This window comes from Doryrhamphus excisus, linkage group LG7, assembly GCF_037039965.1.
Source record: "Doryrhamphus excisus strain RoL-2023G ecotype Guam linkage group LG7, RoL_Dexc_Guam_v1.1, whole genome shotgun sequence".
In the NCBI taxonomy this organism is placed as follows: Eukaryota; Metazoa; Chordata; class Actinopteri; order Syngnathiformes; family Syngnathidae; genus Doryrhamphus; species Doryrhamphus excisus.
In genome coordinates this window covers 22,968,904-22,993,616 of record NC_136363.1, presented here as the reverse complement: position 1 = coordinate 22,993,616, position 24,713 = coordinate 22,968,904, and the positions used below count along the sequence as shown (strand labels likewise).

Genomic DNA, 24,713 nt, shown 5'->3' with positions numbered 1-24,713 from the left:
AGGGCCGGGGGGGGGGACCTGCGGCACGGGGCCGCCTGTTTAATTGGAGCTCATTTACACAGCAGTGGAGCAGGAGACACCTGAAGGGCCTCGGCCGCCTTATCAGCTAAATGGCTCCCTCTCTAGCACTTGCAGCAGTCAGACTCCTCGTCTTGTTAATGCCTTGCCTCTCTTCCACCATCATCACTTCTCTTTCTGCTTGTTTGGACTTCCCGTCTTCCCGTCACTTTAATTCCGCTATTAATGGCGTGCCTCGTAAAAAATGTCATTACACGCAAATGTTCCAGCTCAAATGGAAATTCTTGAGAATGCCGAAAGCGTTCCGTAGCATCTGCAGCTGGGTTGCCAATGAGGCCCCCTTGTGGCCGTGAGCGGTATTTGACTGAAAGTGCAACACAGGCGCCCCCCCGCCAGTCACTGGAGAAACTTCAGCAATGAACTGATATGCTCATAAAAACGGCGACTCCTTCCCCTCCGAACCCTCCCGCTAGCTTAGCACCGCCGCTCTCCTCCCATTTGCAATAAATGTGAAGTTGAAAGCATTTTCCAGTGTAAAATGCTTAGCGACTCGCCGCTAATGAATGACAATGGAAGCTGTTCCAGGAACAGATGGGATCGGAGTCACGGTGCAGCGTTAGCCCGCAGTCATCGGGCTAGCGCTGCAACCGTGCTCCCATCTGCTGTGGGTCCGCCTCCACCTTCCTTTAAAACGGCTAGCGGTGGTCCGAGAGCCGCGTCTACGTGATCCACGCCGCTTGCCTGTTGTGTGGAGTTGGTTTGCAAGGTTCACGTTGCATCGCAGCGCACAGCGATCGTTGCATTCGAGGACTACCGTACAAGGTGCCAAATGTCAAAGACGAACACGAGCGATGTGCGGATCCACACTGAAACATCAGCTCTCTGTGCTCTAAAATCCAAATATTGCTGCATTCCATCTTTCAGTCATCTGACTGTAAATGGAGCCATGTGTGAATAAAGTTTAGTTTCCTATTTATTTATCACTTATTTATGGATCATGGTTTTCCGATTCTACATCTTTTCTTTGTTGTTGTTTGAAATACGGTTTTCACTCATTGTAGGATTTTTGTCTTCTTTTTTAGTTGTATATTAGCTTGGCTACGCTAATACTTCACTTTCACACAAATAACTCCATGATGCAATTCAATGAATGTAGCAAATACTACCTTAGTGTACTAATATTTTGATATGAAATACACCACTTGATGAGCCATCTACTGCGTCCTGTAGGTGGCGCTAAGGGATGCTCTCCACAAGACGAGCGAATGCCCCCCCCCCAGTTCTCCCCATTTGAGCCCAAATGAAGCAGTTTCGGGTGAGGCTGCGTGGGAGTGCGGTGAGGATGACGAGCAGCGTGAGGAAGGGGAGGAGGCAGGAGAAGAAGCAACTTACTGTAATCATAGTCGTGTTCAATCAGACACCCGCTATTAAGTTGATAAATACACTTTTCCCAGTGTGAGTCCAGATACACGGAGTACCCCTCAGGCACTCCAACCAGCGTCTCTCCGCACGCCAACCGCCACTCTCCTCCCATCACATCGCATTTGGCACAGTCCCGCACCGTGTCCCCGAATTGGTCTGTGGCGTCCTCGGCCAGGGTGTGATGGACTAAATGCGGTCGTCAATCGGGGCGGTTTGGGCTTTCCCGGCTTTTGGGACCAAAAGACATTTTAGCACATTAAGAAAACACAATTGGATTCTCTTTGCCCACCTTTCCTTGTGGCGGTAATAAGAACAAATGGAAGCGGAGTGTGTTGTGTGTGTGTGTGTGTGTGTTGTGTACGTGTGTACTGAAAGAGGAAAAAAACCTTCTTGCCTCCTTAATCTCCTGCCTCGCCTTTTCAGCTCCCGTCGCTGACCACATGCTGGCGACGGGGCCAAGAGGAGGCCTCCCGCAGCGCCTCGTGCTCAGCGCGGTGTCATGGCCGCCGCCGCCACACCTGATAAACATCAGGCACAGGTTGGGTGTTGTCGCCGAAGCGTTGTTGTTGTTGTTGTTGTTTATTCATTTTACGTGCCCTGGGAGCCTGGCGGCCATCTTAGCTGGTCTGCTGGAAGATTAGCGTCCCATACGGAAGCCAAGTGTATTTACGATGACCAGAAGGGAAATAACGTTTAATTGGGCCGTGTGATTTCTTCACCACAATGGAGATCATGTTTGAAAACTATCTGGGTGGATTCGGGCCCACGTGAACAAACTTTGTAATGCCACTGTTTTTTTTTTTTTGGTTTGTTTTTTATTTGTTATTGTGCTCCGCCTACAGTCGTGTGGAAATGCCTGTGGTGCGTTCAAGGACAGCCAGACAGGTGCAAAATGGAATAGCTAGTGAAGAAACCTAATGAGTGAGCTTTCTAACGTGTCTTTTTTAACGTTCCTGCGTTATCACGTTTGCAAATGATGGACTCGGAGGGAATGGGAAAAACAAATCCAATGAGTTTTTAATCCCAAACCTGCGGTGCCATGCAAGCATCCACTCTACTGTACATTTTTTGTAAGTAAAGCCATAAATACATCGGGTATTGTACTTCAGTCTCGATACAATCGGAATTGCAGTAATCCCTCGTTTATCCCGGTTTCCACAAGGGAAAATCTGGGAAATGAGAGCCCTAAGAAAGCCCTGTAGACATGAACTACACTGTAGAGTACTACACTGTAGAGTACTACACTGTAGAGTACTATACTGGCAAGCTGAATGATGGTATTTGTATGTGACTTCATGTAGCTTGGCTATGCTAAAGATGGCCGGTCTGGGCAGGTCCCACCTAAATACGACCGCTGTTGGGCTGATGATGTCTGAGGACAGTTGAAATTCAGCGTTTCCGTGTCGCCATGGCAACAGCAGCAATGAAGCCGTTTTTATTCCTCCTGACCAGAGGACGTGTGTTGAGCAAGCCACCGTTGGAGCGATGCGAGCGAAGCGACGAGGGGGCCTCCTCGCCAAGGAGGCCTCCCCATCAAGGAGGCCTCCTCGCCAAGGAGGGAAGCCAACAAACACGTGGCAGCAGCGAGTGTTATTGAAATCCACACTTGCTTTGAAAGATGAATATCCTGTGGACATTGTCGGCCCAAAATGGTTCCATCGGTTCCTCTGAGCCTTAAAAGCAAATTCATAAGTCGTGCGGTCAAAGTTCAGGGACCTTCTCAGCATGAAGACGTGAAAGGAGGAGCAGCGGCGTTGGAGGCTTGTTCTCCAGCTTCCTTTCTCCATTCCTTCATCCCTCCATCTATCAGTCCACCCTGACGGGGGAGCCCTAGCTTACCTTGGCTATCCCGCTAGCAAGCGCTGACCTCCCTGTGACCCGACCAGGGGCGGAAAACACATGTTCTCCTGGTCTTGGATGGCTGGCTACCTGCGGAGAGGGTTGGGAATTCCTGCCGCAGGAGGGATGGAAGAGGAGGGTCTGCGGGACGTTACGGTGGGCCCTCCTCCAGCCGTACGTGGCCTGGCCGAGCGCTTCATGGCCACGCTCCATCGGGCGAGCTGTGAACCTGGAGAACGAGCGTGCGCTAGCAGACGTTCTAAAAGTGCTAATCCTACAGCAGCTCAGCCCCCGCGGCCCCCTGTTGTTTTTTTATGACGTGTGGAGCAGTTGCCAGCTTGCTAAGCCGCCATCCGACTCCATCCGGGATCACCCGCATCACGTCCTCGCCGTTCCGAGACCACGCAGGGGAAGCGCTTGGAAATCTAATTTAAGTGGCGCCCACGTGCACAAGCCTACGCTTTCAGCCGTGATGGCCTGAGCAGCTGCGGCGTGGAAATGAGTTGAGGTGTTTGCTAGCCTAGCGTAGCCTAGCCTAGCATAGCCTAGCCTGCAGGCCAGGCGGAGCCATGAGGGCGTGGTCTTAAAAGACATCCTGTTACTTTGGGACCAAAGGAGGGAGCTGGGGCCGAGGGGGCCGGGGGGGCCTGGGGGTTGCTAAGGGGTTGCTAGAGGCGGTGCACATTTCCCCCCTTTATTTACTCTGACCCCACGTCGGCAGGAGGCCCGGGGAGGGCACATGCCAAACTCCCCAGGCGGGCAGAGCGGCCCTGCCCTCCTGCTCACCTCGCTGCCCGCCCCTCCGTCTCCACGTAGATTTATGTGCGTTAGCCTGAGCCCCGATCGTCCCCTCCCCCTTTTTGTGGACATGCAAGTCGTACAACGCTCGGCAGCACGTAGCCCCACGCTAGCGCTGGCTTACGTTTTTATGTGTCCTTTCAAAAAAGAAAAGAATGTCTCGCATTTTACTGCACGCCATTTCAAATGTCAGCCATCTCAACGTCTCGGGAAAGTCCTGCTCACGCCCCCACTGCACCCCCCCCCTCAGCAGCAGGAGAGCACGTTGTAACGTTGCCTCAACGCCAACACCCGGAAACTTTTTTTGGTTGCCGGACGCAGCGAGGTGCTCGTCTTCCTCACGGCCAATCAAAGCATCACAGTCACAAAGGAAGAGGCAATCCTCCAAAAGGAAAGGTCATGACCTTTGTATGTTAGCTCTTTGCTAACTTGCTCCAATGATTAGCATCGTAGCCCCTCCCCCACGGCCCATCACAGCGTGTTTATTAGGTTCAAGCAATTAGTCGCCGTTGCCACCAGAATCGCCAGGGACGCTAGTCTTATTTCCCCTCCATTGAACCTCCAAGCCTCTGTGGTGAAAATAAGATATGTAATATTCCGCCATGAAAGATGTTGCTAACCCCTTTAGCGCTGGCCAACATGTGGAGCAGCTCCAGCTGGTAACAGACTGCCGGGGGGGGGGGGGGGGGGGGGGGGGGTTTGTCCCTGCAGGACAGATTTGGACTTTTATGACGGATCGATTGCGAAATGACGCGGTCGTGGAGCAGGTAAGTGAGATGACTCGGGGGGGCCAGACGTGTCACCGGCAGCCGGGCCGCCCGGCCGGACGGCGGAGTGCGAGTCGCAGCTCAGCGGCGGTGCTGAAACGTCACGGCGAGACCACAGTCGTATTCCATTACAGCCGGGGGTCGATATCTGCTCGCCGAGCAAATGACAGCATTTCAGCATCTCCGCTGGCCCAGGAAGGCAAATATTGATGAACAGAAAGAAAGCAACACTGTTTGCCACGTCTTATGGACACAAACGTGCTAATTAATTAGGATCTTTCAAGCCGCCCTCACTTGCGCCATGGAGGATCTAAAAGGCGGGCCCCCCCCAACCCCCCAAAAGTGAAAATAGACATGTTTTGTGTGGAGAGGAACATGCTGAGACATATCGGAGGAGCAATTACGGCGCTTTAAAAACACTCGGCCATTGAAAGGCGCGGCCAGCGGCAATTGCAGCGGTTGCAGGCCGCCAGGACGTATTGGACCCGGATGGGGCCGCCGCGGTGCCGCTGGGCATCCAGCGCATTTTGGCTCTATCTTCTTCTCTGCCTCCGGCGAGGCCCCGCCCTCGCCAGGCGCCTCCTGAGGGGACTCTATCAGAGCCAGTCAAGCCTGAAATCAATCACTCACAGCCATCAAAGCGCCGGGCCGCGCCGCCATTGTGACGGAGCCATCTGGGCCTCGGCGAACCGGCCGCATTTATCTCTCTTAGGAAACTCTGGAAAGTCCATTCCTGCCAGGTAAGGAGCGTGGGGGACCACATCAATATTTGGCCCCTCATTCGCTCTTTGGCACATTGATATTTAATACAGAGTAGATCCAATGGGGCTGGTGTTGGGGGGGGGCAGGACTTCCCGGTCCTAAGACTCCTTCAGCCTCTGGTTTGTCATTCAAAGTTTGATGGGCGTGGCTGGCATATGCCAAAGGTTTTGATTGATGGAACCCTGTGAATCCTGCCCCCCAACAAGTTGCCGAGGAGGGCCGGGAAAAGAATCCAGGCTGGGGTGAGAGTCTGGTTCAGTCGGTCATATTCCTTTAATTGACGCCATTAAAAGTCAAATTAAAAGTCAAATAGAAAGAAATGAAGAAGACGGTAAAGCTTCTCCAACGAGAGAATGACCTCAGAGTCCAGCCATTAGCCTGATGGTGCGTTGGTGTCACCCCTGGCCTGGGGGACAGAAGCGGACTCCCATAGTCCTGACAGTGAACATGTTGACCGGCTTCCACTACATGCCTCTCCTGCATGGCGTCATCTGCTTCCCGTGTGGAGGTCCTTCTCCTTTGGCCCGCTCTGGGTCTCCAGCAGGAGCACAGCAGTGCCGGGCGGCCATTGGAGGGCAGTAGAGCTCCAGCGCCTCCGATGCCGGGCAGGCGGCTTCCACTGGAGACAACCTGGATGCCAAAATAGATGTTTACCACGAGAAGCGTCAGCATGCCTGGTATATTTAGTGGAAGTCTGATGTGCGGGAATCGCATCTTTTTATTTCTCTATTTTTTACCTCAATCGTCCAGTTTTTAGTGCAATCACCTTGAGGGACTCTGAAAGACGTCTCAGGTCACCTTTGGACTCCCTTTAGAAATCTATCTGGCTCCCTATAAAGGCACTTGTACTTCTACTTTGTATGGAAGCTACCGCTTTAAAGTACTTTTTGTTGCCGTTTATCTGGTGTTGTGTTTTCTATCATACAATTATCTGCCAGTCACGTAGTCCAAGTCTGGTATTTGCTATCTGATCAGTTTTCCCAAAAGAGGAGAAACTACGTCAACTTCCAACCTTTGTGTATGCTCGTACACCAACCAGCCATATATATACATATATATATATATATATATATATATATATATATCTGATATGAGGAAAGAAACCATGGACGGCTTGACCAAGAAGCTAATGTAGCAATATGAGCTGGTGTAAGAACACACGGTGTTTAGCAGTATAGTTACTGTGTACTACGTAGTAGTATATGGCTATGGTCATGGCCGTCATATTGAATGCTGCACTGGCTCTTTATGCTCCATCCTATTGTACTACACGTATATCCTACGTATATCCTATGTATACCCTACGTATATCCTGGAGACGCCTGGCAGCCTCCAAGGGCTCGCTAACGCTTCTCATTCCTTTCTTCATGAGTGGACGCTCTTTCTATTGCTGAGTAGCCAGATCCTCACGGCTAACTCCACTTTGACACATTCTCTCCTCTTCTTTCTTCCTTCAAATATTGCTAACTGCTACACACTGAAGACAGGAGGTGAACAAATGAGTATTAGCTGTGATCTGGACCAGGGGAAGGGTTCAATAAGTTCTGCTTCTCCTTTTTGGACGTGTTGAATTGTGTGGAAGCAAGAAGGCATCTTGGAAACATGACCTTACGTGCACTACAGGAAAACACGGAGATGGGGCTAATCTAACTCATAACAATAATAATAACACGTAATACAAATAATCATACTGACAAATAATACTAATAATAATGATAACACTTAATACAAATAATCATACTGACAAATAATACTACTACTAATAATAACACTTAATACAAATAATCATACTAATAATAATACTAATAATAATATTAACACGTAATACAAATAACCATACTAACACATACAAAATATAATACTAACATAGTACAAATAATCATACTAAGAAGTAATAGTAATAATAATACTAACACATAATACAAATAATCATACTAAGAAGTAACACAAATAATACTAATAATACTACATCATACAAATAATGCTAAGAATTAATACAAATACTACAAATACTAATACTAAGAAATGATAGAAATAATAATGAGAAATAATACAAATAATAACCCTAAGAAATAATACAAATAATAATACTAAGACATCATACAAATAATAACACTAAGAAATAATCCAAATAATAATACTAAGGAATAATCCAAATAATAACACGAAGAAATAATCTAAATAATAATACTAAGAAATAATTCAAATAATACAAAGACATCATACAAATAATAACACTTAGAAATAATACAAATAATAATACTAAGACATCATACAAATAATAGTACTAAGAAATAATCCAAATTATAACACTAAGAAATAATCCAAATTATAATACTGAGACATCATACAAATAATAACACTAAGAAATAATCAAAATAATCATACTGAGAAATAATCTAAATAATAACACAAAGAAATAATCCAAATAATATTACTAAGAAATAATCCAAATAATAACACAAAGAAGGAAGTTAGGAATTAGGAAGTGTGCATTAGCAGGAAAGGACATAAGGAAAGAGAGGACACATGTTCCTAGTTTTCTTGCGTCTACATGAACCTCCATGTTTTCTGCTTCCATTTAGACGGGGAAGGAGGGTGGCGGGGGGGCGGGGGGGTGCTCCAGTCGGTCCCGGGTGCAATGTCCCCGATCTCAGCCCGGCTCTTTTTTATGTCAACAAAAACTCCTCGCTGTGAAGGACTCCCATAGTTAGGAATTCCACTTAGACAGCGATCCGGCAAGATTCATGTTTCCTTCGGAACGCTTTAAAGCTGCTTCATGTCGCTCTAAATGTGGCCTCAATGCCCAGTCGGCCCTGCACAAATATGGATGTATGTTCCATACGACATGCAACTTCACTCACTCTTCGTGCTTCCTTTTCTTCTTCACTGACATCCAATAAAACCTTTCCAGCAGAAAGACCTCACTGGGCTTCCAGTGAGATGGCACGCGCCAAAAATACTTTATTACCTTCTTTAGCAATACCAGAGAGACCAAATATTAGCAGTTTGACACCACTGCAAAGTAGAAGGATGCCAATGTGTTTCTACCTGAACCTTTAGCCCACCGTGTGTAGGACCCCAACCTGCTGACTAAAAAGACAACAATGAGGGCAAAACGGAACGCTGAGGTGCACCACGTCCTTAAAAGCAAACATGACAAAAGATGACCTTGCAGTGTTGATGGCAAATTCACCCTTGCACTCACTGAAGTGGAAGTCAGACATAACGGCGGCGATGGTTGGACACCACATGGTGTTTGCCTATCAATACTTAATGAAGGTTCTATTCTGGTGGAGTAATTTGGGCCTAGAACTGTAGCCTAGCTAAACCCTTTCTTTCTATAATCATTAGTATTAAAACTTGCTGCTGTAATGATATGAAATAATACATAAAGCTAACAATAACCTATTTAGAAATATCTAAAAATGTCTTCATTTGTTCCTTTTAACAACGTCTCCATTGCTAGTCGTAGTTGAATGTCTTCTTCTGATCTTCCCTGAGCTTGTTAAACTATCGACTGACACATTACCGCCACCATCTGGTCGGAAGCTGCACTGCGACTGAGCATCTGGTGGATAACATACATTAGCATAGCGGCTAGCCTGTCCAGCAGTCCTATGGCCCTCGTGGCCCACTGGTGCCAAAGGTAAAGCTCTTGCGTCCCTGTAGGTGGCGCTGAATTCAATGAATTCATGGGAGGACGTTTGTAGCCACAAAGCGTAACATGGAGCGGCGTAAAGTGAGGGTTTTTTTTTTGGAAGAAAATAGAAAACTAAAAACTATCTTTAGTTTTATGTATTCACAGATTTCCAAAATTCTCCGAACCGGCTGACCAAAAACTTGAGAGTCCAAATTCCCAATGGAGGCGCACCCACTGCACAACATGAACATGTCAACAAATAAATGTAGGATGTTTCGTCCACGGCAAATAAAACCTTCATAAAGCATTCATGTCAGTGATAACAGTTGTGATGATTGGACGCCACATGATTTGACAGAATGACATCATCTTTTATTGACATTTTATTGACATGTGTAAATATCCCGAGAAAGGAAGGTCCTGAGGTTGGGTGCTATGGTGATTGTCCACCAAGATGGCCGAGTCTTTACCCGGGAATTGGATTAGATTTCTCGAAAGCAAAATGAAAAAGTTTTCAGGATGACGGAACGTTTTCCTCGCTAATGCTGCGGCCGTGTTTTGCCAGAGGGTGAAATGGGACCTTTTTATTTCCCTCCTGCTAATTGTTTGATTTCCTGTTGCCGCCGGAGAGCCCGGCTCAGTGCGGAGGGGAGGGGCGGCTTCACTGGGTTTTGTCGGAAGCGGCGCGATGGCTCCAGGCAAACGTCTCTCCAGAGCTTTGTACAAATACCAAACAGTGACATGTGACGTTGTCTGTCTGCGCTTCCTTTTTTATCGTCTCCTCGTTTCCCTCGCCGCCGTGCGCGTGCTGATAGGCTGCCGGCACCTGTGGTGTGTTTGTTTGCTAGCGTCACCTCGCGACCTCGCCGGGGTGCGTGCTAGCTACTTTTGGAGTTGTGTTTTCCAGCACCGTGTTCCTGTTTACGTGGAAGTTGTCACAGCGAGTTTGCGTAGATGCCATCTTCATCGTCGTCCTCATCCTCTTACTCCCGCTGATCCCGCTTCTGACGCCTTTACAAGCCGGCATCGGGAAAAAGGCCCTTTTACGACGGTCCGCGCCGGCCAATGAGCCTTAACGTGGCCAAGCGTGGACCGCACCCCCCGCCCGTGGCCCGCCGAGCCCAGCCATGCGTGGTCGGGACCGTAGCGCCACATACAGTGCGGCCGATTCACCTACCAGCGTTTGATCACGCAGCGCTATTCTCATGTTAATGTATGCAAATGAGGAGATTGTTTTAATCCCATTGCTGCCTTTTTTGTTTTGTTTTTGTGGACAACGAGGAGCAGAAAGTGTGGCTGTAGGCGGCAGTAAGCCAGTAATTCCTCTGCCGGCAGGGACCTCGGCAGCGACCTCGGCAGGGACCGGGGGCTCCGGGCGGCTTCACTTCTGAACCCGGGTGTTGTCTGTTTGAATTAACACAGAGAGGCAGCCTGGTTGCCATGGAAACCTCAAAAGAGGGCCCGTGACGACGCTTCCAGGACCAGACAAGTCAGAAGTTGAGCTCAGCGTGCGGCGGCGTTCCCGATTCCTGAAAGTAAATAAAGGCTTCCTAAATTGGGATTAGACGGTCAGGCGCGGTGGAGCAGCGGAGACTGACGGCGGCTGCGCGGTGACTGACTTGTGCCACACCACCTCGGGTGTCGTGTGACGGATGCCCCCGCCGGTGCCAGCACATTTCTGCTGCCAGCGGGCCTTTAATCCCTCCTAATGGGGGTTGTCATCTCGCCGCTAATTTAAATGCTCCAACCACGAGGCTCCCCCACCTGGCCCCGATAATCCCAGCGCCAAGGGCCTCCTTCCCCACAGCTAGCCGCCTGGTTTTTCGGGGGGCCCGAGGACCCGGGGGCCCTCGCCACCCTCCCGCACAACAACAGCATCTTTCAATCATCTCTCCCTGATTGTATTCATCTTATCTGTGTTTAATTACATTTTTTTTGACGACTGCAGCGTGCCATCTTTGCACGCTGTGGGGGCCGCAGAGGGCTGCTCATTTCCCATGCATTTTCATTTGAGCGTAAATCCCCATCAAAGACGGACAGAAATTATAAGGGAGCCATATTTCACGCTTGGGGGCGTTGCTAAACTCCAACCTATAGCCTCAAGAGCTCCACGTTGCACGTCTTGGACGCCGCATTCCCGTGCAATTTCACAGACGTGGCGTTTATACCTATATAATACCTAATAACTGGGGGGGCGGGGGACGAGACGGGATTTTAACATTACTTTTGAGACAAGTACAAGGAAAAATACTAAACAAGTATATAGCCATCCAAGGCTGTGCAGTATTTCCGGGACGGCACTGAATGTTCATTTTTATTGATCGTTTCCTCAACGAGCCATCTTTCACGTTGGAATGGCGTGGATCTTGTGACAGCGGCAGCATCCCTCGTTGTCATCGTCCGTCTATTTTTCCACAATGAAGTAGATTTGTCATTGTCTTTGTTGCCACGGTGACAGAGGACGGCGTTTAATTAAGCAGGGCTAATTCCCATCCGCATTCAGCGAGCAACAAGCGCTCACTTCCACATCGGCATCAGCGCCACTCCCAGCCGGCGAGGCCTAACGAGGCTGCGACGCTCGGGAGTGATTGCAATCAGAGGCGGGCTTTCGTCACGCGAGTAAACAATCAAGCGCTCGGCTCGGGCGAAGTGTGTGTTTGATTGCAAACTCTTTCTTTCTTTTGGCGCGGACCCGCCGGGCCGCAAAACGCCTCGGATCAATCACGCTCGCCTCGATGCCGAGCGTCTCGACAAAGCCAGAAACGAGAGCGATGCTCGTAGTGAAATATGTGGCAACAAACGGCGCGCCAGAACGTTTAGATCAGCGGCCATATTCATCACGGAGCCGCCATGTTCATCCGCCGCCGCTGTAAGGCTTGTCGGAACCAGCAGGACCTTCTGCTCGCCTTTTTTCCACGATGCTTCACGGCTTTGTTTCCACCTTGAAGGACGGAGACGAGGGCCAAAGGGTGACCATCAAGCCCCTCCCCCTGCCTGCCAGGAGGCCGCAAGGTGCTTATTGACACTTTTTGGGGGAGAAAAAGATTTGATGTTCAAAGGTGCGGCGCCGCCGTGTGAGGCGACTTCACATGGGATTACACGCGTGTTATTGTTAAGACTTCAAGTAGCGCTGTAAAATACATGTGACGGCGAGCTGAGCTCATTTGAATAATGTCTGGAGTGCGAGACAGATATAAGGGTTTGGGCAAAGAGGGGGTGGCGTCTCAGACGGGACAAAAGAAGGAGTCTTGGCAGCACATGAAAATGATCGTTTGACTTCAAACATGGCCGTTTGATGAGGAAGCAGAAGCCGTATCAAATGCTGCGACGCCTTTGATTTGTACATGTCTGTTTTCTTGTCGAGTGGCTGGCCAATCAAAAGTAAAAGAGCGCGCCGGTCGGGAACGCTGAAATGGCCGCGGCGTTTGCGGGTTAACGAGCAAAACGACACGCCATGTTTGTTGATGCGGTTATGGCGTTTGGCTACGACACATTAGGACGGCGACGTCTCCATTAGCAGCCAGTCGCCCTTCACGCAGGCGGGAGAGCGAGAGCGGCCATGTTTGAGACCCCCTCCTCCCCTTCCCTCCCCCCACCAACAAAGCATTACTGATAAAAGGATTAACTAATTTAATTAACAGAGTAAAGTACTTTATAACTGTTAATTACGTGCTTCCCTTGGCTGCGCTGGGCCTCTAGCACCCTTTGTTGGGAAGCTTCGACTCTGGCCTAATTGACCTCCGGGGAGCTTTTGCTGTGCGCTTGGGGGGCGGGTCCTAACACAATCCGACGGCATGTGGAAACAAATGTGTCTTACGCTCACGCCAGCGACTTTCCTTGAGGGGATCCTGATTGGAGCCCTAAAAGCGGAGCCACTATCAATTACTGAATTAGGAGTTAACTATGAAATGACTTCTAATTACTCTAATTGTCATTTGTTAGCAGGGAAAGTCGTTATTGTTACTTATGAAAAAAACAAACCTTTACATAGCAGCAGTAACCGTATGCAGGTTTTTTGCGTACATGCCCCCCCACCTGTGATTGGTGGAGAAGGAGGAAGTGTGTGGACAGGATGCAGAGACGTTCTACTTCCTGGGTATGTTGTCTCCGATCTCCGCTGTAGATGCGCTAAGGTCAGCGTAGAGTCAAAGAGCCGACGCCCCACGTTTGGGTAACGGCGTTGTAACGTTGATCAGAGTCGTCGATGGTGTCGGTAACGGCGTTGCTCGCCGCGGGATCGGCTGTGGGAGCGTGTGCATGTGTACGCCATTCATCAGCAATGTCAGCAGGCGTCATCGGGAGGTTGGTTTTCTTTCTTCGGAGACTTTTCAGAGCATCACACCGAGGCCGGCTTCTTTTATCCCCGACGGTGTCTCCTCCGACGCGTGGCCAATCCCATTATTAACCTCCAAGGCCGCAGTCAAAAGGCTGATGTAAGCGACCCCGTCTCCCATCCATTCCCGTCTACGACCCCTCCATCTTGGCCCAGACTCTTTTAACCCCTTCTCCCCCCCTCCAGCGGGTCGGGGGCCAACCCAACCCTAATGATGTCTCGGACAAGCGATCCATCAGTTGGCAATTACAACATCTGTCGCCGCCACAAAGATGGCCCTCTTTTAGGGCGACCCGTCCTTCCCCGCAGCGGCGTCGGAGTTTGGGTCGGGTTGATGGGGGGAGGACGCGGTGTGTTAAGGCTCGTGGAGGGGGTTAGCCGCGTTGACTGCGGCAAAAGGGCCCGCCCCACGACACGGTCGGACGTGTTGACAGCAAACACAAACATGGCAAAACAAACGGTTCCCGCCCACCTCTTTAGATTCCCATTGAAAGCCACTCCACTGGTCTGTGAAAGTCCTCTATCTTCTATAGAGGGAAGAACCTACCAGCTGCCATGGTCTCTCCTGGCTATAAATACCACCTTTCACTGCGGAACAATGAGAGGGCTCCTCTTTTCTCCGGGCCCGGAGTCTCCAGCACACCACGTTTGATTTCAATAGGCGCAGTTGAATGGCCAACGACGCTCCAGAAGCGATAGGGCTCGTCTGAATCAGCCGACACGGCCGTTTAACGTCCGCCAACACGGCCCCCGATGTTGAATCGGCAATACGCGGCGGCGTTCGGGCGCCGGCACGCTTTGGCGCAGTGGGCCAAGGTGCGTTTAGCCGGGGATGAATCCGCTTTCAGGTGGATACATTTTCAGATGACGCCTTTCACGCATCTTTTCTGTGGCCCAGCGGGTGGAAGGTGTGGGACTTTGCCTTGATTTCCTTTCAAGCTTTTAAGTGGAGCCGTGGATAGATGGCATGACATCACGGGCCAAGCTGGCAGCACAATGCAAAGGTCACGCGGCCCATTGATCCGGGGGGCCCCGGATAGAAACTCCCTGTATTATGGCCGCACGCACGCGGGGTCTTCCACACACTGCGCCATAGAAACGGACCACAAATGGAGCCTTGTTGTCTGCCCATTCACGGCCCGCAATCAGCGGATTTACACTTTGATGTAGAGCAGAGGAATAAAGCCTTTTGGAGCACTGACCTTTATCGACTGGCGGATTAAAATCCATAGCCTTCTCTCTCGCCCCCCCCCCCCTCGCTCTCCCTTAACTACATATCTAAGTTACAGTCCAGCTTGAAGCATTTCTAAAGCTAGCTTTTTTCTTCGCCGAGGCGTCTGATCTCGCCCCAACTTTTGTGCCTGGCTGCCTGCATGGAACAATTTTCTTGACAGGAAACGGCGTGCGGACGATTGTTGGCAGTTCCTGCTAGAAAACATGTACTTGAAAAGAAGCGTGTTTGCCGAGTCTTTAAGGAGCGCTTGGCGGCCAGCCGTTATTATTCCCATATTGTGTTAGCCCGTCCCAGATGCCCGCTTGTACACGTCTCCGTCTGCTCTTCTCCCAGAGGTGCCAGCTTGAGGCAGATAAACAGGATCCAATACCAGCCCGACCGCCTTGGATAGCCCCATTCTGCTTGGTCACATTCTGCGGCCGAGCAGCGTCACGCCATCGCCGGCGGTCTGTATGCGGCGGTGCTTTTTCAGAATCTCCCATCCACTTAATGCAGCTGCTGCTCCGGGAGGGCCCACCTGAGAATTGCGAGGCCGCCCGCTGAGAGTCAACCATCAGCATTAGAGAACATTAGCACTGTGCAAGCAAAACACTCAGGCTATTTCCCCCTAGAAAATACCCGGCTACAAGCCTTTCCCAGAGCTCTTCTAAGTGGAATGAGACTTCCACTCTTGGTTTACGGCCGCCGCCGTCGGCCCAGAAGACCTATTTGACCCGCTGATACGCCGGGTTCCATTCAAGCAATTACTCCCCTGTTACTGGCGGCCTCTGTTAAAGAGTCGTTAATTTGTTCACCAAACAATCAGGATTTAAGCACTCTGGCTGAGTCGGAACGCTTCGGAGGCGTAGAGATGGAGAGACCTTTGTTTTGCGCTCACAATGCCAAAGCTCTGGCGGCAAAACAATGACATCAGAGGCAAACAAGGCCCTGCGTGTACAACAATGACAGGAGAATTGTGCCTTCAGGCAGAAAACACTTTACACGCTGGAGATGGCCGATGCCGGCTTGATGAGCATGAAGTACATGGTCCGTTCCGACAAAGGGGCACAAACGACACGATGCACTGAGCCTAAGCTGCCAGGAGAAAAACAGTGGAATGAAATATTAATAGCATATATTTACAGACAAGCTACTAGAACCCACAGCGCTCTTCGGGGACTTCAGGGAGTCTTTGAGCTCGGCTGACAGTCGCTCGCTGCAGACGTACAAACACTCCTTTCTGCGGGGAGTCCGGCGAGAATGCCCCATTTCATAGTTCCGGAACAGGCTGGAAACATGCCTTTGCTTGGTTTCTGGAGCATTTAGGAAGAGCATCCCCGATGACAACCTTGGTCAGACCATCAGACCATCAGACCATCAGTCCATCGGCGGCCGAGGTCGGGGCGGGTTCACGTCCCGAACTCCTGTCTTCCAGTGTCCCAGAACTTTGTTTACCTAATAATTGCAGCATATTTCTTTGCCGCAGGAGGTGGTTATGACAAATTAGAAGTCTACAAACGTTCTGATGGTGCATAGGCTCCAGCTGTCACCGGGGAGACGCTGATCGGGTTTCCGAGCCGCATGGTCTCTTGGCGCCACAAAGAGTTCCATATGGTCATCCAAATGCTGCGCCTAAATCTGCTCCCAATCTCCACCCTGGAGCTCAGCCCTTCCAGTGAATTAGTCACAAGGCTTCTGGAGCATGTGAGGGACGAGGATGGGATCAATTAGTCATCCCAAACATCGTTAGTATTACTTCAAGTCGGGCTTTGTCATCCTTCAATATGTACTGTGTACTTTACGTACCATGTACTTTATGTACAGTACGCAGGCTGGCGTCTTCTACCAGCCAGTTATCGATCCATCAGGGCAAGGGGCGGGTTGTTCACGTCGTGGTCATTTCCTTCTGCTTCAGATGAAGTCGGTCGGTCGAGGCAGATGGCGGCCCACCCTAAATATGATTGAATCACAGACTGGGGCCACCATCTCCCCACCATCAGCAAATAGAGACACCCATAACAATGTCTATTTTTGACATTTTGATGTTCTCCTCCGATTTCAGATCAGCATTTGCAATACGAGTGACTTCTACAAGTTTGATTAGATTCAGTTTTTTCCACCTGCCTCACACACTTTAAACATATTGTGTCGCCAAATGTGTTGATGCAAACAATGATGGAAGGTGTCAGCCGTACCAGTAGCCGTTTGAGTCAAGTGGTTCAAATCCCGTCAACGTAAAACGGCGTTGACCAAGGCATCCTTCATAGTCGTGGCTGTAGTCTCTGATCCTCTCCCGGTTGAGCAGCCAAGAGAGAAGGATGGAGGAGCTATAATTAACCGGCAGGTCGGCGCTGATGTCATTGACGCAGCCAGGAGGTAGAAGGTGACGCTGCCAAGGCACCTGTTGTTGTGTAGTGCAGCATCTGATATCATTACCTACCCAGCCGGAGCGCCAACGTCCCCGCTGGGTCGCGAACTGTCCAAGCGACCCTCCGCACTCACCTTTCCTTCACACGCACACACGCGCGCCGTCACCGACTGTCGTCATGTCCTTTACGTAACTCATTGTGACAGGCCTCAACACCTAGAGGGCAGCCAGCCGCAGAGACTTCCAATTACTGGTAATGGTCTTTTGATGGCCTGCTTAACTTATGCAGCTGTACAAATACTGCAATACTGCATGATGACATGCTTCAAAATAGAAAGGGACAAAGAGAAGAGCGCTAGTGTAATGGAAATACCAGCCTAAGCCTACTGGAGCTACACTCATCAATAATATTCACGTGAAACATCTCCAGTGGATCCATGCATATTTGACACTCGGCATTCGCCAACCTACAAAGTATTTTGCTCGTTTTTTGCTCTGAACTTGAAGGGCAACCCACCACATTATGCTTATCATTTCCATAATTTGTTCTTTAATAGAGAAAAATCCCAACGAGTCCTGGACCGTAGCCCATCCTGGACTGAGTCAGGCCGGGATTGGCTGTACCGATCCCATGCCGATACCTAATGTACCTGATGGCTCTACTAAACAATGTAATCATTTACGTGATATTTATTTGATATATTATATTATATTGATGGAGAGAAGGGACTAATATAGCCAAGGTAGTAAACAGCATATAAAGCATATAAACTATGTGAAAATGGTATTTTAAACACAATAAAAATAAAACCTTGAAATGAGAAGGAAGTAATAAGAATGAAAACGTGATTGACAATTCACACGCGGCTCCGTTAACGACAAAGGTTTCAAACATCAGCTGAAATGGGATGTATCTACTAAAGTATACATAACAGTATTATGTATTTTATACATACATACATATGTATTTCCATACACATCCTTGGTTTTTGGTTTGGTTGTTTGGTTTATGCGGGTCCGAGTCGTCCCAGGTCTGCACGGGACGCCTCCCAAGTCCAGCCAAGAAGGTACATGGACCTGAAATGGAGATGGTTGCCTTCTGTAGTAAATGTATAAATCTCGTATGTGGATATTATTTGGAGATAAATCATACGGAGGAGTCGGAGAGCAATAAGACAGTTGGGCTGGCGTTGTCGTGTTTAAAGGTTGGCCATTGTTTGCCTGCCGCACAATGTTGCTGATTTCCCGTCATTGCGGAAGACTGTGAATGTCACTGGCAGTGATGTATGAAGGAAACGTCTCTCGGCCATTATCCGGTGCACTGGTGATATTTTTGCAGGTTGCCTTTTCATTAATGTCCCTCTGAGTTAAAGCCTGATGTCCTCCGGGACCGCTTGCCATTGGCTGACAAGGATGAGGGATTCCAGCGCATTTTCCTGCAATAATGGAAATATCCCAAAGCCCGTGAGACAAATAGAGAGGAGACTAGCGGGAACGTCTTTATCCGTATGGAGCCTATATGTTGGCGCTCGCCGAGCATCCTCGCACGCACGCTAGCGGAGTACATCTGCGGCTGTGCGTGGGCGTGAGCGCCGGGGTCCGGTGCACCGTGGTGAGAGCCCTCCATCACTCAGCCTCCTGGCCTGACAGGGTCCTGGCTCGGGGAGCTCGACGAGGTCTGGCCGGGCGCGCTCAAACTGTGCTCTGCTCGGGAAGGGATTTGGTATCCTTCTAATGGATTACTCACCCGTCACCTGTCCAAGCACATTGTCCTGACAGATACGCTCACCGGGCTCAAAAAAATACATTGTTGGCGTCGGTGTCTTTTTTTAGTTAATCCTTAAAATGCTGATGGTTGGAACATCCACTTTGCTTTTGACTTTGTAGGCGTATTTGGACTTTTGGTAGAACTCCAAACAGTGCAACTTGCGGGGTGTTTGTCTTTGGAGGTTCCATCGCTCCTAAAACTTAAAGGGCTTTTGTTTTTACAAACAAGAAAATGACTTGTGCAGGCGGCCATTCTGGTCCTATGGCGCTTTCTAACTCGAACCACAAAACGTAGCACTGAACGCTGTAAAGTGTGGACCATAACATGAAGTACAAACAACCTTTATTAGTTTTACGTATTCAGATTTTTAAACAAACAACACATTCTTTGAACCTGCGGACTAAAAATGACTGTAGCTGTAGCTTTTCATCTAAAATAGATGTACAAATTCATGGCAAGTAAATCCATTTAAGTCAGTGATAACAGGCGTGATGATTGGACACCACATGATTTTTGCACATCAATACATGGAGTCATTTGGTCCCATAACCGTAGCCCAGAGTCTTGCACGACACAAGGCGCTCAGAAGCTAATGAACATGGAAGGTAACGATCATGATTGGATTGGCAAAGTTCCAATATTTGGACCATATTATGTGTGTGGCTTAAACATAAATTGTTTCATATTTTGTAAACAAAATATGGGTTTTTCATGCTGGCAAATATATGTTATGATTCAAACTTCAAGCCAAAGTTTATATAAAAACAAGAAAACCTGAGAAGTAATTATTAAATATATGCAGTATTTTCATCCAAAATAGGTTTTGGACGACGTCACACTTTTATAGTAAAGAAAAGTGAGCTTCCCAACGTGGTCCGTTGTTTTTGCCCGCCGGCCTCGTGAAGCCATTTTGTCTTCCAAGTAAAAAGGTCACCCGGCTGCCTCACGAGGCCGGTGTCATGCTGCTGGACACCTGCAGACCAGGCCCAGACCGCCGCCCTAATCAGGCTAATACGTACGTGTCACTCTCAATGACCCGCCGGCCCGCCTCATCATAAAGGTCACTGGTTGAGAGATCCTCCGTCCCCCCAGGTCGTCCCTAATGGGCCTCTTCCTCCGCTGCATACGTGCATATTTGGCCATGGATTCCAAGCGCCGCCAATAATTACACGTATGCTCACTAGACACCTGCGCCATCTCATTAGGTGCAAGATGGAATTAGCTGAGATTGTCCCTTCAGCGAGGCGTAGCGTGTGCTCCTGCTTTGCTTTGGTGGAGAAGTGACTTCCTGCTCAGCCAAAGCGGCTTCATGAGCAACGGAAGCAGAATTATTGATAAGCCGACGCCCATCATAAGCAATCATTCACGTGTGTAAAGGCCATTTAGTTCAAGGTTAAGGCTCCCAGACGGACACGCTCCATCAATGTTCCAAATGGCCTTTTCAGCGCTCCAGCCGCTAGCTAATGGCAGCGGAGGTCACGTATTGATCGGCCATTGAACGAGGCCTCGGGGGCATGTTAAGGAGGGCTATCGGGGCTTGTCAATGATGTCTTTATGGCCGTGGACTTGACAGGTCCGCAGCGATCAGTCAGGGTTAAGCTATGCTTCTAATAGCAAATCAATAGCGCTCAATAGATATTATCACGTGATCATGAGTCGGCCATGAGTCAAATAGTTGTTGTGGCGTAGTGCGGCTGCAGCTGCAGGAAAGCGCAAGTTATATGGCGGTAACCTTTAAGCAAGAGCAGATATTTCACCCGCGTAGCCTACTTGTTATTTAGCGCTAAGCCTCCTCCATCAACGCGGCCGCGCAACAGCCGGCGTGCAGCATCAGTCAGCGGCGTTGCCTTGGCGTCAAAGCGTAACCTTTGCGGCGCTGATATTTATGATCACAACACCATTAGGCGCGTGGGACTCGCTTGCATGAACGCTGGGGCGGGCGGATGCTGCTGGCGTCATCCATCGAGACTTTGTGTCCACACTAAAGATGGCGTCCACACATGCACCATTCGGAAAAGACATGTCATTCACTCCATCAGTGGGAAAGCTATTCCAAATACGTGGTGAAGGTATTTATTCCGTAGCCAGGCTTCCCAAGCCTGGGAAGAGGAGGTCCTTGAACACACCATGGCTGCTGTGAGACGCAAAAGTGAAAAATGTATTTAATACGTGTTTGAGGCGTACTTAATGGGGTCATGAGTGAACAATGGCAGTTGAAGAGAGAAGCTGAATGTAATCATTACCACATGCACTTTTATTGCAAATGTTGATGTGAAATGGAGGGACAACATCAATGTCAAGGTCATAGGAAGGTTGGGGGGTAGGAATTAGTTGATTTTTGCCGGTCGTCTTAGAACATAAAAGTGACGTAATGCCACTCAGCGAAAGCTTCTGGAGGTAGATGGTGGATTTGTTTCAGTATATTTGTCATCAAAATAGTCGCCATTGCAAATGTTTGTGTCGCTGCTGGATGTTCATGGTGCCTTTCTGGCTTCATGGTTTCTTTTCCAAAAAAGAGAGGTTCCAGACATGAGTGGATGAAGCTAGTGTAACGACATCTTTACAGTGATTTTTTTCACTGATGAATGCGATGCATTTGGCTAGAAAGTACGTTACGAACGCATTTAGAAAAAGGATGCAATTCCGCACAAGCCAACAACCATTAGCAGAAAAGAGCCAGTCCTGTAAACACTCAGCCACCATAGCGACTAGGCTGCAAAGGCTGCAAAGCACTGTGCAGTTACGTAAGCATCTTTTCACAGCCATATGTCGACTGGGCGGGCGCAGCGGTCAACATTCAACCTCAACGTGCAGCCACACGTACATGAAACAAAGCTATAAAAGCCCTTTATGCTCATTAAGAAGCCAATTTCTAACAATAATTGAAGGATGAACAACTGCAGTCATTTACACTGACCAGTCTGTGTTTAGAAGGCAGCAACACGTCTTCACACCCGAGTCCATGTTGTCCAAAACCGCTGTAAACATCCTCTCCTGTACGCCGCCATGTTTGTGTAGCCGAGCCAGGCCGGACCGCAAGCCGATTTGTAACCGTAGCAGAACATAATTACACCCAATATGAAATACTAGTAAGCATCATGTCAGGGTTGTTTAAATGTCGGTCCGGCACGTTAGCGGGGCGTGCCGGACGCATCGGCGCCGATACGCAAACATGTCACCCAGGAAGCAAATCAAACTCCAAAGTCTGCTATCAGCCGCTCGGGCGCAGCAGCGGGACGTCGGCTCTTTTATTTAGCATATTCATACGAGCGTGCTTCCCAAAAGGACAAATACTTTGGCGGGCTTTGATTCCACGTGATAAAAGGCCGTCCCGCTTCCTCGGCGCACCTTTCTAGTTCAACCTAGACACGCTGATTTGGGAAAATGTAATTCTAATTTATCATTTTTCAGCCCGAGGCGAAACTCTCTCAAGCCTGGGGCTGTTTGAAAAGCGGTCGGACACAAAGACGGACCCTGGGAACTTTGCCCATGCAGTCAATCAGTCAGACACCCCAGAGTGCCCAAAGCAGAGCGCCTTGTTTTTTTGTCCTCGGATATCAAACGCCGCCTCCTTTGCCTCCAGATAATAAAAACATGTAAATAAGAGTGACTTCTTCCTCGCCTTTTTTGCTCTTCTTTTCCTTTTTTTCACATGGAACCAGAGATGGCAAGACGGTCGGTCAGGGGCCGGCCCGGCGGAGCGGACTTCAAAAAGCCGCCAGAGGTCTGCGACGGCGAATGCAGCTGGTGTCTGAGCCTCGGTGCTGGACTGAGCCGCTGCAGGCCGGGCCTCAGCTGCTCCACTATAAAGAGCAGCGCTTCAAAGGCGGGAATCGCACACGCGCACGCACACACACACACACACACAGGCGCGACATGAATGCAAACAACAAATGCCCCCCCCCCCAAAAAAATCAGTTTCCTCCACCCAAAAAAAGAAATATCACATCTTTTTTTTGACTTGCTGCTGAGTTGCTTTACTTTGCTTGGCCTAAATGGACCAAAAAAACTTTATTCGCTGTGATGTCGGGACAAGGCGCTGCCTCTTTTGCATTTGTTTCATTCCGCTCAATAAAAAGGCAGCTTAGATCCCTGGGGGGGTCATTTGCAAAGACGCGCATGAAGTCGAATTTGCACACCGAGAGCGTGGATCCGAGTTGAAATGGTGAACAATTAGACGCAGTCGCTAACTGCTCATCTCACAAAAGCAAAAGGTCACATCGGGCCGCAGAGGACATAAGTGGAAAATGTTTTTATCATTAAAGTCACCGACGCTCGCATTCCTAAACAACATGAGCTATTTTTAACACGCTTGGAATTACAAGGTAAAAATACTACCTTAGGTTACACCTTTTCTGGAGAAATGATTAATTCAGTCGCTCATTAAGGTCACACGTTATTCAATCACGGGAAAGAAAATACAAATAAAAATGATTGACATTTTACTGGAATAGAATTATTACTGTAAAGTCCTTCACAAAAAGTATAAAACAAAACACAACAATTCCAGTACAGAGGCTGCAGTGTCAATGATGACAAATGAGAATTATGACGGATGAGAAATATGACAGATAAGGAATGCCAGTCAGTCATCATCACGAACTTCAGCAATAGTCCAGAGATCAAAATCCTTAAGATGGATTATTCGGAGTAATTGCATGGTTGTACTTTTTGCAGTAGTAAATGTTTCAGGTTGTGATTGTTGTTATAATTTATAATCATGCATATACTTGAAGAAATGTACTGTTTTACAATAGAATATAAATATAGGAATATATTGACTTATATGTATATATTATTATTATTGTCAGGCTTCAGTTCTATGGCATTACTGCCTTCTAGTAGTATTTCTTAGTACTTGAGCCCAATTTACAAAATGTGAGACGGTAAAGTATTTGTTTAGGATGTAGGCTACAAACACTATCCTGCATTCCTATTCCTATTCCTATTCCTATTCCTGAAGCTCTCCCATGAAGATGTTCAAAGGCCTCCTTTCCTTAAAGGACACTTTGTCTCCGCCGTCGGTCCCGGCGTCTGCCTGTAGAGGGCGCGCCGAAGCCGCAATGTGGCGCAGCCCAGCAGGGGGGCCCACAGGCTCACAATAGCCCCACAGGGGACACACACAGGGCCACTTTCATGTGTCTTTAAAGGGAGGAAATGGTTTTGTTAGATAGAGGAGCTCTAATACGCTAACAGGGAATCTAAAGATAGCGGCCGTATGAAAGAGTGGCGGGGAATCAAACATCATGTATCTATCGGCGTCGCAGTCGGTCAGGCCATCAGTCAGCGCAGCATTTATCCAGCGCTCCATTCATCTGCATAAATATTTAACCATGTCTTGGCATCTTTATGGACTGCTTGCTCTGGCGCTGCGTCGTCCTGGCGCCGCCATATGCCCGCTATCTGCCGTCGCTACATCCCGGCAATTTATAGACGCCGGGTTCTTCTGCGTACTTCTCAACATTCATCTGTGGCTAACGACTAGCAGGCAGGCTGGCGGCACCACCGCCACTCATGTACACATAGTATGGCATCCAACCAACCGGGGGTCCACCATATGGCGCCACGGAGGACACTTGGTTGGATCCAAAGAGCGGATGCGAGACGTGTCCTGTCTTATTGTGGTCGTCCTATTTTGGGGTGTCTGGAAGGGACGGGCTGGGTCGGCACTTCCTATGGGAAGAACTAGTACATCCCAGGATCATCGGCAGAAAAGCAATTCCGATATGATCCGATATGATCCAATATGATCCAATCTGTCTTTTGTAGACGTTATACGTGA

General features: G+C 48.9%; 1 protein-coding gene across 1 annotated transcript in view; it reads left to right on the top strand.

Moving 5' to 3' along the window:
• The window catches only part of LOC131109074 (uncharacterized), a 108,675-nt gene extending 84,700 nt beyond the window's left edge, over positions 1-23,975 (top strand). Inside the window, exons 7-8 of the mRNA XM_078791729.1 lie at positions 22,596-22,813; positions 23,895-23,975. Coding sequence (XP_078647855.1) covers positions 22,596-22,813; positions 23,895-23,975 — 299 coding nt within the window. The remainder of the gene's footprint in view (positions 1-22,595; positions 22,814-23,894) is intronic.
• Positions 23,976-24,713: the final 738 nt, after the last annotated feature.